The sequence below is a fragment of the Glycine soja genome, chromosome 17 (assembly GCF_004193775.1).
Source record: "Glycine soja cultivar W05 chromosome 17, ASM419377v2, whole genome shotgun sequence".
Classification (NCBI taxonomy): domain Eukaryota; kingdom Viridiplantae; phylum Streptophyta; class Magnoliopsida; order Fabales; family Fabaceae; genus Glycine; species Glycine soja.
In genome coordinates, this window is record NC_041018.1 from 67,667 (window position 1) to 84,245 (window position 16,579).

A 16,579-nucleotide genomic window follows, 5' to 3' on the forward strand; every position below is an offset into this window, starting at 1 on the left:
AGCCTCTCCACGAATTGTGGTGTGGGGTACTAGTAAAGACACTCTGACGCTAAAGTTAGAGGCAAAGAGGTATGTAAGCAATAATATGTGAGTTGAAATCAGAATGCTTTACCTGAGTCTCATTGGTCTCTTATATTGGGAGATTGGATTATCTAATCTCAATATTTTTCTTTCAGATAATGTAAATAGGGAAAAATAAGATAATCTTATCTTTCCTAAAATAAAAGATATTTTTTGCTATTACGATTATATTTTTATCTTATCACAAATGAATAAAGTTTTCCTCTTACCTTATTTAAATCTCCTATATATTCGATATCTGAGTAGTCGACTCGGTCAACCACCGAGTACGGGAGTTATTGAGTCCAAGTAGAACATATGCCCCCAAGCTCTAAAGTTGGTTGTAAGAGCTTATAAAAGTAAAAAAAGAATATATATATATATATATATATATATATATATATATATATATATATATATATATATATATATATATGTTTTGATCCGACTGTTGATGTTAATCTTTGGATTAATCCAAGTAACAGAGTCTTTTGATTTTTTTTTACTGCCAAAATTTTAGCCAAGTTATTTGTGGTCACCGTTGATGTTTTGATTTTTACATGTTTATCTTTTAATTTATATTTTAAAATGAATTTTAAAAGAAATTGCTAATAATTAAAAAAAACTTTGAATCATAATATAAATTATTTGTGATAAATCTATGATATAATTTATATATTTAATTTTTTTATTCATTATAAATTTAGTTACATAAAAAAAATATTTGACGCATATTCTAAAGTAGTCCTTAAAAAATAAGGATTTTATTGTTTAAAAAATAGTAATTGATACCAACAGGAGAAGAGAAAATGTTGAGGAAGGAGGAGTGGAGGGGAACGGATCTGCTGGGTGGGACTAGATAAAGTGAAGCAAGCTGACAAGACTAAGGGAAGATTGGATGGTGGAAATGGAATCGGCAGCTGAAAACCCTAATTACCCGGCGGTGGACTACAAGCGACCTTCCATCTTGTCATTTCCTCGGAGGCCCGCCCTCAGAGTTACATCCGAGTTCGATAGTGAAAGCGCAGTCTTCTTCCATAAGATTTCCTGCAAGTTGTTGGACAGCCTTGCCAAGTTCAAGTTTTCGTTCAACCACAGCGGTAAGGGCGGCGACATCTCCGAACCTCAATTCAGCTTTGTCTCCAAGCACCTTAGCCTCCACTACGACCTCGAAGACCATAATGCTCTCGTTAAGACCTCCATCGATCTTGCTCCCAGTTTGCAACTCACTGCTTCTCATGATCTCAAGGCTCAACAAGGAGAGGTTACCGTGCTTGCAAACCTCGCCGATCCTGCCTATTCACTTCAACTATCTACTCCACTTCCATCCGTTGGATTGGTCTCTCTCTCTCTCTCTCTCTCTCTCTTATCTTGTGCTTGCAAACAAACACTCAATGATATTTTATCCTTTTCTTCTATGTGCAGCCAAAAGCTACCTTCAGATTTCCTCTGGGTGAACTTTCGCTGCAGGAGAAACAAGAGGAGGAAGTCAATAATTTGTTGTCAGTCGATGGGGTTCTTAAAGGACAATTGTTTAATGGGCTCTGCTCTGCCCATTACAAGGACGAAGAACTGAAATTAAGATATGGCTATAAGGTACTTTTATGCTTTTAGGATTATTGTTTGTGCTTTCGTCAAAGGATGAGTGCTAACAACACACTTCATTATTGGTTTAAATAAATGCAGGACGATGAAATCTCATTTCTTCCAATACTTTCACTTCCTTCAAATGCCCTGTCATTTGCATTTAAGCGTCGGTTTGGTCCTTCCGACAAATTAAGGTTAAAACACCCTCTTAAAAAAACCATTCATTTATTTCTTCACTGTTTTTGTTACTCCCCAATTTCTCAGTAGATGATAAAAGTTCCTTTTAAATTGAGTTTGGAAAAAGCTATATATGGAAGCAATTACTAATGTGTTTGGATAACACACAATCGATTTACAAAATCATGGTGAAATCATGAAAAAGTAGAAGCAGCTATTTGTTGCTTCACCTTCACCATGAAAAATTAATTGATTTTTTCTCACCATGAATCTATTCCAAACACACTATATAACTACATAATGTGTGCTGTAATTATTGGGCTATAATTGTTGTCACTCAGTAGATTCTTGACTAATGGGTTCCATTTATCCGATCCATACATCATAACATGGGATAACATCTTTACCAATACAGAAAGATGTGGTATTTGAAACTTGCTATGATACTTGGCATCATCTTCAGTTGAATCATGTAAATGCACAAAAAGAGAATTATTTTTCTTATGTCTTGCTATCTTATTGACAATAACATAAGGTCCATCTACAAATATTTTTAAAATCTGGATTGCACAATACTTTGGTAAGAATATCTGCAAGGGTTGACCTTGTGAAGGTACATATGAAGTACAAGTCAAATTACTATCAAGCTTTTCCTGGATAAAATGCCTATCCACTTCAATGCGTTTTGTTTGATTATGCAAAAAAGAATTATGGGCTATGTTGATTGCTGACTTATTATCATAATAAAGCTTTATAGGTCCATCCTATTTAATCTTTAAGTCTTCTAAGATAATTTTCAACCAAAGCAATTCACAAATACCTTGTGTCGTAGCTCAGAACTCGGCTTCAGCACTATATTGAGCCACAATATTATTTTTTTTTTTTTTTTTTTTTTTCAGCAAAAATAGTAATTATATTAATTGAGTACCAGGGGTACTAAAAGATACAATATAATAATCAGTGTTAGGCTCGAGATTAAAATAGATGTCTGAATCAGTAACTGATAACGAGTTACATGCTACATCCGTATGCTTAAATAAAAATTCTATACATGACTGCTGGAAAAAGCTGCACTAATATTAGAAGACCAGTGGTTGTAGTGAATACTAAAATCTTTCTCCAGCTGCATGAGCCATGTCCATGTTAAGAAAATAGCTTCATCTAGTATTCTGTTGGCATTAAAAGTCCCATTGGAGAAGATCATATTATTCCTTTGCTTCCAAATACTCCATGTCAATGCTAGCCACCACCATTTCCATCTACTTGCTCTCATTCCCTCTGTCACTCCATATATGTGTTGGAGGAAGTGTTGCCTTGGATGATTTGGGAAAGCCCCCACTAACTTCACCCATGATAATGATTCCCACCATAGCGGGATTATCCTTCTACAATGAAAAAATAGGTGGACAGCGCTCTCCTCAGCTGAACTGCAGAATGGACACATTGGATCTTCGACCTCAATTTGCTTTCTCCTCAAATTTGATCTTGTTGGTAGCCTATCTCTTAGTAGTCTCCACGCAAATATGGTAATTTTTGAAGGAAGCTTAAGCTTCCACAACTCCTCAAAAGCTCCGTCCTGCTGCTCATGAATCGCCTCCCCTCGTAGTACGTCATATGCAGATTTAGCTGTGTACCGCCCGCTCGGATCCGCCTTCCACACCCATTGATCTTGATGTTGAGGCTGGATTCTGTAATCTTCAATCTCTCTTAAAAATGCTGCCGCCATGTCTATTTCATTGTCAAATAATGGCCTCCTCCATCTAAAATCCCATTCCCACCCATTATCTCCAACAGCCCCCATATTTTGTATATTTTGATTTTGCTGTGAAGATATCACATACAACCTAGGATACCTTGTAATCAGCGGAACCTCCCCTTCCATCCAGCTGTCCTCCCAAAACTTGAACTTGTCCCCACATCCTACCTTCCATGTAATTGTGTTCTTCAGTGACTCACCCTGTGGCGAATGTTGAACCATGAGCTTTAGATCCCTCCACCAAATAGATTCATTTCTTTGTGTCGATCCCTCACTTAGGCCCCTCCATCCCCCATACTTTGACTCCAGCACCCTAACCCACAACTCCCCCGGACATTGGAATAAGTTCCAATTCCACTTACCCAGCAATGACACGTTAAAAGAATTGATGTCCTTTACTCCCAATCCCCCCTCTTCCTTCGGTAGACAAACTGTTTCCCATTTTATCCATGCTATTTTGCGCTGTTGTTGATCGCCTCCCCATAAAAAGTTTCTCTGCAATCTTACTAGCTTATCCACTACCTTTTGCGGGACCCTGAAAAAAGAAAGAAAATATATAGGAATAGAAGTTAGCACTGAGTTTATGAGAGTCACTCTCCCCCCAAAAGACAAATGTCTTTGCTTCCACTTCGCTAATTTTCTCTCACACTTAGATATGATAGGGTCCCATGTCTGATATCTTCTCGGATTTGCTCCAATAGGAACACCCAGGTATGAGAAAGGTAGTGTCAACAGGCTACAATTGAGGTATTCAGCTGCCTCCCTTTTCCACATTTCAGTCACTCCGAAAGCACCAAAACCGCTTTTAGCAAAGTTTATCTTAAGGCCCGACACTAGTTCAAAAGCCCTCAACATTGCTTTAATAGCTCGGACATTTTCCATGGATGCTTCGCCAAAGAAAATTGTGTCGTCCGCATACTGGAGGAGACTAATTTCCACGTTGTTTTTACCACAAATAAATCCCTTAAACATCCCCTTCTCGAGTGCTTGTGACATAATGCCACTTAGAGCCTCCGCAACCATATTAAAAAGGAGAGGTGACAATGGGTCTCCTTGTCTGAGTCCCCTCTGAGGCACAAACTCGGCTGAAGGACTACCGTTGACCAGAACCGAAACTGATGCTGACTTTAGGCAACCCTCCATCCATGCAATCCACTTAGTGCAAAAACCCATTCGATTCATCATATAGAACAAGAAATCCCACCGTACAGAGTCGTATGCCTTCTCATAGTCCACTTTGAAGACTATGCAAGGTTTATGACATCTTTTAGCTTCATCCATCACCTCACTAGCAATCATCACACTATGTAACATGTGCCGGCCTTCTATAAATGCTGATTGCCTTTCGTGTATGATGAAAGGCATAACCTTCTTTAACCTGTTCGCCAACACCTTGGCAACAATCTTGTAGGTGCACCCTATCAATGAGATAGGTCTATATTCATTTAGCCTCTGTGGGTCTAGGACTTTGGGGATTAGAGCTATGAAAGATGCATTTAACCCTTTTGGAAACACCCCATTTACATGGAATTCGTCCAAAAAACGCAGGAAATCAGCCTTGATAATGGGCCAGAATTGCTTTATGAATTTGAAAGTCAGCCCGTCCGGCCCTGGGCTTTTGTCAGACCCACACTCCCACACTGCCTTCTTGACCTCGTTTTCCTGGAAACGTCCCACCATGATATCATTTTGATGGCTATCGATAGACTGGAAAAGTATCCCCTCCAATGTATATCTTTGGAACTCTGATTCTTGGAAGCGCTTTTCAAAGAACGACCTTACTGCAGCTTTAACTGCTGTTGGCTCTTCTATCCATGACCCATCAATCATCAGCCCTTGCAAGCTGTTATGTCTTCTGCGTGCATTAATCATCAGGTGAAAATACCTCGAATTACAGTCTCCTTCCCTTATCCACCGAGCTCTTGCCTTCTGCCTTAATAGTGACTCGTGTGATTGAGCCGCCACCCATAAGTCCTCCTGAAGCTGCTTCCTTATGCCTTCCTCTTGAAGAGATAAGTGCCTATCAGATGTGGACTCCTCCAGCTTATTTAGTTCTTGTTCAATCTTCTTAAATCTTTTGAAAGTATCCCCGAAATGGTCTCTATTCCACGCCTTTAGACTATTCTTGAGTGCTTTTATTTTCTGTTTTAGAACGTATCCACCCCAGCCACTTATCTGGTTAGATGTCCAGCTCTCCGTCACAGTTTTCTTGAAAGAAGCATCCGATAACCAACAATCCATTATTCTGAAAGGTTTTGGCCCCCAATCAGAATTTCTGGATCTGAGTAGTAACGGACAATGGTCTGAAAAGTTCCTCTCCAATGTGAATTGGGTTGTTCCAGGCCATTTGGTGAGCCAATCTGCAGATACCAAGAACCTATCTAACTTGCTCCTAGCTGATCCATTGGGTCGTACCCAGGTGAACTTACTTCCCACCCAAGGTGGTTCGTCAACCTCCAAGTCTTCAATCCATCCATTAAATTCTCTAGACCCAATATTCTCCAAACTCCTGTGGCATGTTCCAAATCTCTCTGTGTGATTTCTGGTACAATTAAAATCCCCTAAAATGCACCATAAACCATCATGATGCTGACATTTCAGTTGTTTAATTGCCTCCCATAGCACCCTTTTGCCTTGTATATCACAAGGAGAATAAACACTAACAATATTCACTGATTGGTCTTCTTGTATCCACTTTCCTGACATCATTACATATCCTGGCCCAATGATCTTCCTCTCCATCCTAAAAACTTTTTCACTCCATAGGCATAGAATGCCGCCAGCCGTATGAGTTGCTGGTTGATCTGCCCATTGTACATCAGGATCCCCCCATAGCGCATGACATATGTCTCTGTCTATCAACTCCTTTTTTGTCTCCTGAATGCATAACATATCAACATGCTGTTTATTTACCAACCTTCTTATTGCTGGCCATTTTACCCCTCTCCCTAGACCCCTTGCATTGTAAGTGATAATATTCATTGACTCTTCCTCATCCCCCCTAAACTCTCTGACTCTTTAATGTCCCTTTCTTCCATTGCTATCAGCTGCTGAACCTGATCCATTTTCTCTTTGTGGCACGTCACTCCAAGCTCTCTAGTCATCTGCCAAAGTGTCTCTGCTTCCTTAGTTATATTGGTGTCCTGTATTTCATTTTGCTGGCTCATACATTCCCTATTCACCTCGATGTTATCTGGGTCAGCTTGCCAATTATTTGACTGCTCGTGGGCCTCTTTGTTGCTTTCCTGTTGTGTTACTCTTTTCCCCTGTTCCACTACCTCTCCCGAAGTCATCTGTGGTCCATTTTCATTTGATTGCTTTTTGCGCCATTTTTTCCTAAAATACACACTAAATGGGGGTGTTTGGGCAGATTGGGCCTTCAGGTTATAGTCTACCTGATGTGTTAGAAATTTGGGGGGGGTGTGAGTAGTAAAGTCCAGCCCACAATTGTAGTGGGCCATGTCACAAGCCACTGCTGAGTGGATGTTTATATGCTCTACATCTGTCCCGGACCCTCCTTCCTTCTTATTTCCTTGTTCATGCTTTGCTTTTCCCTTCCCGACAGGATTTATGGCCCCTATAATCCGCTCTACCCCTGAATCGCACCTGGTCACTGCTCCCACTGCTGCTCTGGCCTCACCGTACGTCCCCATTTGACTTTTGGTTGCCCCGTTGCTTTCCCCACCGACCCTGCAACGGCTTTCTTCCTCTATCCCCCAGTCCAAGTTATTATCCAGTGGTTCGCTGGTTGTGATGCGACCATTGGATAATAACTGGATGGAGGTGCTTGCTGTCGGTCCTTGCATGCCGTTATCCTCCTCCGGCGCTGTGTCCGCCTCCGACGTTACCCTCCGCTCCTCCACCATTTCAACCTTCTGGCTCCCACTTTGAGGTTTCGCCGTCATCAGTTCCGATAACGAAACCATCTCGCTTTCCTCCGAGCAAATGTCCTCCGATGAACTAAGCATCGTGCTCCGCCGGCAATGGCACCAGTTGGGACTGCTTCCACTTTCCTCTATTATGTGTACCTGGAACACCTCCGTTTCAATGTGGACGCTCACCGTGTGCTGAATCAGTGGTTTCCACGGTGTTCTTACAAGGAGCCTTGCCCTGTCCATCTTCCTCAAATCCTCCATCTCCTCGTCTACTTCCACTACCTCGCCTATGGCCGTCACGATCTCCCTTAAGTGTGTTGGGTCCCATGCTACCAGCGGCACTCCCCAACATTGCACCCATGTAAGTCTAGACCCAGCACGCATCTTCTTGTTCCACCTTTCTACCGAGTAGAACATCACCTCCCTTCCTGCATTCCCTTCCTCCATCATTTGTTTTGCCTTGTCTTCGGTAAGTCCGGGGAGAAGTACCATGTCGTCGCCGATGTATTTCGGCACTACGTCTAATCCCCAGTCCCATAGCATATTCTCCTCTACTCTGTCAAGGAGTGCAAGATTTTTTAGCCTTCCCACCCATGCATCCTGTAGCCATTTCGGTGCTGTCATAGGTCTGTCGAGATGTACTTCTGATCTCGAAGTGTTGGTTTTAGCATTCTGAACTGCCGATGTCCTCCTCTGCTGTATACGTGGTTCTCTCCTAGCTACCACATCTGCAAAAGACCCGCGTACCAGGCCCGGCGTCGCTGTGTGTTTCTGTGCCTGGTAAGTTTCTCTGCGCCCCTGTTCGACAAGCCTGGTGTGTTCTCGTCCCCCTGTTGATTGTGGTTGCACTCGACCCCTACCTCTTTCAAATTTAGGGATGTTAACATATAACTTTAATCCCCCCATGACTATGTTATCCAAACGCCTTTCCAACTGTTGGACGTTATCCACTCCGATGAATCTCACAAATCCATACCTTCTTCCGGTCCTATTCCTCTTGTTGGGAATAAACACCTCCCTGACATCACCCGCTCTTCTGAATATCTTCCATAGCTCATCTTCTGTTGTATCTTCAGGAAAACGTGTGAAATAAAACGATGATATATTCCGATGATCTCTCCAGTTGACTCGCAAGCGACGTTGTTGACCTCCTTTCCCTTCCCTGGCGATAAACAGACATGGACCCTCCATACCTCTCGTCCTCTCATTCTCTCTTCTCTCCCTTCTCGACCTCACTCTTTCCCACCCGCTGTCTCTCTCACTGTCTCGCTCTGTCTCTCTCTCTCTCTCTCTCATTGTGAAAGATCACACATGTAGTCCCCTCTGGTTCCTTGAGCCACAATATTATGCTTTTTACTTCTCCAAGTTTCTAAGTTTTCTCCAAGAAAGGTACCATATCAAGCAGTGGATCTCCTATCAATTATTGACCCTTTAGTCAACATCTTAGTAAGCTTTAAGAATTGTATTCCTGTTTCTTTTATAAAAAAATTTGAGCAAATTATACTTGCACCCCATAAGCTTTTCTCAAATTATACACAACACCACTCTTTCTTCTATTCTTACACTAACCTCCCTTAATGTTTGGAAATGTTATACTGACACCCTCTTATATATTACAAAAAAAAAGCCCCCTTAATGTTTGAAAACATTACACTGACGACCCCTTACATATTACATTGACGCCTCCTATATCCTATAAGGGAGGTTTCTGTAAACATTAAACCAAGAGAGATGTTGTGTGTAATTCAAAAAAACTTCAGGGGATGTTAATGTAATTTGCTCTAAAATTTCTCTTCTTAGTATCCTCTTAAATTTACAAAAATAAAAATAGGTAATTAGGTTGGGCCTAATAGGCACAAATTTTTCTTGGCCTACATTTTACGAGCCAATCTAGGCCATCCGCTGGGATAGGCATTTTTTTTTGGCATAAAATTTTAGAAGCCCAACCAACCTTAATTATGAGCACAATTTGCCACCTATACTCAGTCAAGCATTTTTTAGAGTGTTTTGGCTGCAAAAGTAGAGCTCCTTTTGATCAAGAGCTCTATACCATGTGAGAAGAGAGAAACAAAGATTTTATTCTCTAAATTTGCTTGAGTGAGTATATCACTTGGTAAATGGTAGATGTCATACCACAAGTTTTCCAGTTTAAATATTCTGGATCAATCATACAAAATGATGGAGAAATTAATGAGGATGTCACGCACAAGATACAAGTGATACGACTAAAATGGAGAAAGACATTGGGGGTTGCTTGTGATCGCAAAGTATGTATCAAACTCAAATGCAAGTTTTACCGTATTTCAACTGTTAAATATATATTGTATACAGTTGTATTGTGTAGACAGCTGTGTAGGTAAAAGGCTGTTTTGAGTGTGTATTAAGCTTTATGTGTTGTCATGTTGAGTGTGTGGGAAGCTGAGTGTCTAATCCTTATCCAAAGGCAGCTTTCCCCTTCTCTCTCTTTCTCTGTACTATATATATATATGTGTTAATAAAAAGCTAAGTGCTGAGTGTGACAATTTTCTCCACTCATTCAAATTCAAGTTCTGGAGTATCTCAAATCCTCAAGCAATGTAGTCCTCTATCTTTAACATGGTATCAGAGCGGGTACGGTCCCGTTCTGATTGTCTCCGAAGTCGCCACCATCTCCGGCCACCGCCGGCCGCCAGCCGCCACTCCGGCCACCACTTTTTCCGGCGAATTCAGGGTTGAGTGTGCCTCGAGGAGCGTGACTCACCCCTACAAGTCGCGAGGCCAGAATCCCAACCACGCGCCGCCCTCTGACCATCGGAAACTTGCCGGACCAGTTTCAAACGTCTCGTCCTTTTCTTCTAGGCATGTTTCAGCCCTTGTTTCATTCAGCCTTTGCTGTCCAACTGTTGCATTCCCTTCTTGTTCTCCATTAGGGCTTCGTCTTTTTGATCAAAAATGGCCTCTGCCAGTCCTGCGTTCTCCTTCTCTGCTGGGCAGCTCTCTCTCGTGTTACAAACAGTAATATTGTTACCAAGCCAGAGGGTACCCATTGCTTTGGTTTGAAGTCCTTCCTCAAAAGCAGTTGCTAAGTTTGGTATGTTTTTGTATGTTGTCAAGGCTCCCCTTCCAGCTGCCTTCCAAGTTTCATTGTGTTCTGGTTTTGGAAAATGTCAACTTCAGGCCCTGTTCTTTTTGTTTCTTGGACATCCTCCATTGGACTTTTGAAGAAAGATTGGTAGGGATGCTACTGTTTTAAAGTTTTCTTTTAGTTTGGCCAGAAGTGCTCACAAGGTTTTTGTGTATATTCCTCTTTGAAGGAAAATTTGAGTTTGTTCAGTTTGGATTTGGAGTTTCTACCATGCTTGCAAGGTGTTTGAGGTTATTCCCTCCTCATTTGTCTCTCTTAACCCTTTGTTGTGCAGCTCCATTGTCTCCTGTCCTTCTATTCATCTGTTGTGTGGTCTGCAGTTTAATATCTCTGTCCCCAGGGTTCAATCTGGTCAAGAACCCTACTATAGGTCATTTGTTGATCCTGTTGTCCAGCAACTTCTTCCTTGTCTTTGTCCTTGAAGTAATTGCTGTCCCCGGGGTTCAATCTGGTCAAGAACCCTACTTTAGGTCATTTGTTGATCCTGTTGTCCAGCAACTTCTTCCTTGTCTCTGTCCTTGAAGCAATTGTTGTTCCTGGTGTTCAATCTGGTCAAGAACCTCTACTATTAAAAAAAAAAAAGTCATTAAGTTTGTATCCATGGTGGTTAAGCATTAATGTCAAGCTTCTACCATGCATGGTTAAACATTGTTGTGTTGCTTCTGCCTTTATAGTGGTTAAGCATTCAAAAATTGTGTTTTGCTTCTGTCTTGAGTGGTTAAGCACCATGTTTAGCTTCTACTCTTGATGGTTAAGCTTTGGTTTGCTTCTACCTTTTAGGTGGTTAAGTGTGTTTGCTTTTGTTAAGTGGTTAAGCATGGTGTTGTGGCTTCTGCTTAATGGTTCAACATATTCCAATTGTCTTTGAATGTTTTTCAGTCATTTTCAATCTGCTGCCAATGTATTTCCGGCATGTTTCATTGCCTATTTTTCTACTTGTATTGTTCATCCCAAGCTGGAAGTGTTGACTCCACCTTCCATCTTGTAGGGGGAGTGTGTTGTCTCCTAATCAGTACTAATCACTTTGAAGTCCAGCCCTGCAGCAAGTGCAGCTTTTGTTTCTGGGAATTTGTTGTTTCCTTCTTCAAGTCCTGCCACATCTTTTGAACTTGGCACCCCTGCTTCCTCTTCGGTGGTCTACTCTGTTAGCTCCAATGTGGTCCAAGTTCTACTTTAGTTGGCAGCCCACTAAGTCTACATTTGGTTCCACATTTAGCACATCATCGCCATCCACCATGTTTGTTACTTCTGCCAGTTCTCCCTCAATGTTTTACTCAACCTCCAGTGCATTTTTCAATCCTCATCCACTCCGGCAGCAGCTGCCTCTACATCCACACAAGTCAGCAACCTGCCCCTGTTCAATCAAATTTTGTATTTGGAAGCATCAACTCCATCTGGAGGCAGTCCTTTCCAGTTTGGTAGTCAACTGAGTTTCAGTCATGGGTTTCAATCAAGCAATCAAGCTTCACCGCAGCATCTAACTTAGAAGAAGAATCTTTCTTATGCTTCAGCTCATGTTCCAAGCTTGGAGCATTTAATTTATATGCTCCAGCTTGAGGGGGAGTGTTAAATATATATTGTATACAGCTGTATTGTGTAGACAGCTGTGTAGGTAAAAGGCTGTTTTGAGTGTGTATTAAGCTTTATGTGTTGTCATGTTGAGTGTGTGGGAAGCTGAGTGTCTAATCCTTATCCCAAGGCAGCTTTCCCCTTCTCTCTCTTTCTCTGTACTATATATATATATGTGTTAATAAAAAGCTAAGTGCTGAGTGTGACAATTTTCTCCACTCATTCAAATTCAAGTTCTGGAGTATCTCAAATCCTCAAGCAATGTAATCCTCTATTTTTAACATCAACTATACTATATGGTAGTGAATGTTGGACTTTAAAAGGACAACATGAAAGAAAGGTTGGAGTAGTAGAAATGAGAGTGTTGAGATGGATGCATGACCATACAAGAAATGAAGGATACGAAATGATTATATACAATAAAGATTGGTGTAGCAATGATTGAAGAAAGGATGACACAAAATTGGTTAAGGTGGTTTGTACACATACAAAGAAGGCTGCAAGAAGCACCAATTAGAAGAGTAACATACATGGTTATTCATGTGAAAAGGAGAAGAGAGAGAGACCAAAAATTACTTTGGAGTATATCATCAAAGGAGGTCTTGTGGTAAATAATATTCTTGAAGCTTTAGTTTTTAACTGAGTTGAATGGCGTCGTTATGTGATCCATGTTTTTTTTGCTCAGCAAAAATAGATAATTATATTATATGCAAAGTACCAGGGGTACTGAAAATACAAGCAGTAGTACTATACACGTATGGTATCGGTACTATCCTAGAGATTAGTATTAGATACCATTTGAGCCCAAGGCCAAGATTACAGCTGTGGTGTATCTACTACAGAGAATCCATGTAATTAGCTTCATAAGGCTTTGTTGTTGTTGTTGTTGACTATATCACTCAGTAGAGTGATCTACTATGCTACAATAATATAAAAGTAATAATTACAAAGATAATAATTATTTTTTTCTAGAGAATATTTAAAATATCTCTACTTCCTAAGAGACATTGAACTCAATTGAACATAATAACTACACTACTTGGAAAAGTAATAATCATTAAATTCTTCTATTTCCAACTCTCATCCCCACATCTACCTAAGTAGCAGGACAGTATCTATCGTCTTATAGTGTGTTTGCATACACATCCAGAACGTGACTTTCTGCATCTCTTTAGAAGCTATACACTATGGCTTTCACGTTTTTTATCCTTTGGACGTGGATTTTTACATTAAAAAATGTGTATCCAAACACACGGTTAGTGAGCTTGTTCTTATTTTAAACACTCTGCATGAGATTGTGGTCTATACTATGCTTTTAAACACTCTGTATTAGCTTTCAGTAGCTCAGAGTAGGAGTTGTAGCAGATATTAGATACCTTATTATGTAGCCATACTATGGTTCCTTTTCAAACTACATTAGTTTTATTTTGGAACCATGAGTATGGACCTAACTTTTTGTACTTAGTACCTCTGGTACTTCTATCAATATATTAATATTTTTGCCGATCAAAAAAAAAAAAATAGACTCGACTGGTAATCTGGTATAGTGGTAGTACAGTTTGAAAAAAAGCTTATTCTATATTCTTGATAACTGAAGTGGTTGAGCATTTGTGTTTAGTTATTCTTTAGCCTAATCAAAATTTTCACATTTATTATTGTAAGTTATGCTAAAATCCCGGCAATTGCCAAAATTAAAACAAAAAGTACATAAAGTCATTTGTTTCATGACTTTCATCATAGCTGCTATTGTTTTATATCCCTGTTTGACTAACTAATTCAGATGATGATTACATGCTCTGAAATTTTTTGCTTTTTAGCATTTAAGTGCCCATTTTTAATCAAAAAATGTTTGTTTATATGCTGATGTGTCTTTTTAAAATACTTAATGTATAGTTACTGGTACAATTGCGATTCCAACTATTGGAGTGCTGTCTACAAGCGCACCTATGGTAAAGATTTCAAATTTAAAGCTGGTTATGATTCAGAGATTCGCCTTGGCTGGGCATCTCTTTGGGTAAGTGCCTCATTTTTCAATTATGTATTTCATACCCAATATCATTGACGTCTCCCTTGTTATGATTATAATTCCTTCCTGGTTGCTGTTTTTGTACACAAAGTGATTTCATTTCTCAAATATACATACTTAATTTGCCAATGATGTGCATACTTTTACCAACATTCTCTTCTTTAATGTTTATTTTATCCAAGGCACAAATCTGTCAACGAACTAAATAGGTAGAGTTGCATACTTCCAATGGTAGTTTCTTAGCACTGTCCTTGATCCCTCATGCAGCCAATCATCATGATCGGTAACCCCCATGGTTAGTTAACAGTAGAATAGTTATAATTAGTTATATTGGGGCTGAGCTAATTACAAAGAAAAAAGGTTGAGAGGGATTTTGTCGTGGGATTTGAGAGGGGTTATTCAGATTGTTGTGGGAGAGTCCATGCCTTGAAAGTCTTTGGAATCATTTGTACACTTCTTTATTAATAGAATTTTCTCTCTGTAATTCTTGTTAGAAAATCTGAGAAATGTCTAATAATATCTTCTTTTTTGTATCTTAGACTATTTTAAAGTATCCTATATTATTTGTTAGGATTTATTTTTATTTTCTATTTTATTATATGTTTTCTTATTTAATTAGGATCTTTGTAATTATGGACCTATCCTATCTTGTAAATAGGAACGTTATCTCTTATATTTATTTGTATTTATTGTATTAAGTCTATATAAAACAGACTCCATTGTGTCTCTAAACTGTTAGATTAGAATTGCCTTTCCCATAGTCTGAAACTAGTCTCTGAAGTGTATGTGAAGAGAAATTGTGCTGAATGGTGTAGGTTCCACCAAAAGTATTGAGTTTTTATTTATGTTACTCTTAGTGACCACAATAGCTTCACTCAGGTTGGAGATGAAGGTGGGAAAGCCAAAACAGCTCCGATGCAGATGAAAGTTCAATTCATGCTACAAGTGCCACAGGACGACATAAAATCTTCTGCTTTGATGTTTCGGATTAAGAAAAGATGGGACTTTTAAGGCTCTACTGGTGACTTTACCTGTTTTTTATATATAAAAAATGGGTATTTGACTTTGGGCAGTTCCATTGTGTTTTAGTTTGTTGCATCCACAGTCCACTCTTTGCAAAAGGGGGTATTGACTATTTGACAGGTTGATATTTCTCCAAGTCAGCTAATTGCTTCGTGGTGTGACAAGTAAGAACAATTTTCAATCGTACAAAATTTGTAAAGATGATTTTCTGATTTGTAAGTTGGCAGATTATGGTTATCGAATGCAGACAGTGCTGAAATTGGTTATGCATTTGGCTAAAGGCCATTCAACTTTGCAAGTTGTTTTTGGTCTAAACAAATTTCTTTCAACTTTTTGGTGGGATAGTTGAATCTGGCGTAGAGTAGTCTTTTAACGAAATGCTCAGCGGCTTTACTACTCTGAACCCTATCAAATACAAAGCTGATTTAGGACATGAGTTTTATACAAATAGCATAGATGTCAATATTTCCATTTCAAACGACAAATTTGTTATCGCCTTTGAGGTTGAGATCAAATGGGACTTGAAAGGAACAGAAGCTCATTCATTGTGAATAATGCTTTAGCTTATTTTAAGCAAACTCTTCACTAGTTCCAACTTCCTTATGTAACAAATGAGGGTAAGTATCAATGGTCTGCAACGTAAAAATCAGCTTGGGCATTGTGTTGGTGGAGTGAAGTTACTTGCTGTGTTCGTTTGAACGAAAAAAACTCAAATTGTTACATAATTTATACAGTCACCATTGATACCCAATTTATAGTAAAAATCACGTTTGTTATTGTTTGGTATAAATTCTATTGTGGAAAAATTTGAATAAAGCAAGCATATTTTATTAATAGTTCTAGTCATAGTTTTAAAAATCGGCAGGATCGAACTCACAGACCCAATCGAGTCGAGCATGACATTGGATTGATAATGTTATCAAATCAGTATGAATCGGTGTAACCCGACCGGTTATGCTGTTAAATCGGAGAATTGATGACCCAGCAGGTCAAAGTGATTCAAAAAAAAAATGTAAGCTCGTTGCACACACAAATGACTGAAATGAGAATGAAAAATTAATACTATCACTAACTCAAACTAGCGCCTACATTGTTGTTGGACCAACACTATCATCATTGAGCAAAACCCACTATTAGGGCAATGCAAATGGCTCTCATGTCGTAGGTTTGTCGTTACATGAATAGCGGCCACATTTTTTAGTAAAATGTGGAAGTAGCAAATGTTTGGGGTCACAGTTTGGGAAGCTAGACAAATTGTGTCATTGCCGAAAAAGGCCCACGTTGTCGTGTTGCTAAACAATGTCTATGTTGTTGCCTTTGGGTACCTGCATTGTAGCCTCCATTTTAGTTTCAGAAAATGAAGACAACACTTGATAACAGAA

The 16,579-nt window shown here is 39.5% G+C and overlaps 1 protein-coding gene across 1 annotated transcript; it reads left to right on the plus strand.

Moving 5' to 3' along the window:
* Nucleotides 1-831: 831 nt before the first annotated feature.
* Nucleotides 832-15,498, plus strand: LOC114392374 (outer envelope pore protein 37, chloroplastic). The gene is made up of 5 exons (XM_028353492.1): nt 832-1,399; nt 1,486-1,656; nt 1,747-1,841; nt 14,042-14,162; nt 15,054-15,498. The coding sequence occupies exons 1-5, from the start codon at nt 959-961 to the stop codon at nt 15,183-15,185; spliced, it is 960 nt and encodes a 319-aa protein (XP_028209293.1). The 5' UTR covers nt 832-958; the 3' UTR covers nt 15,186-15,498.
* The last annotated feature ends 1,081 nt before the right edge of the window (nt 15,499-16,579 follow it).

Coding starts and splice junctions, on each gene's coding strand:
- LOC114392374 (XM_028353492.1), top strand. CDS start 959: ATGGTGGAAATGGAATCGGCAGCTGAAAACCCTAATTACCCGGCGGTG. Junction 1,657..1,746: donor AATTAAGATATGGCTATAAG/GTACTTTTATGC, acceptor AAATAAATGCAG/GACGATGAAATCTCATTTCT. Junction 14,163..15,053: donor TTGGCTGGGCATCTCTTTGG/GTAAGTGCCTCA, acceptor AGCTTCACTCAG/GTTGGAGATGAAGGTGGGAA.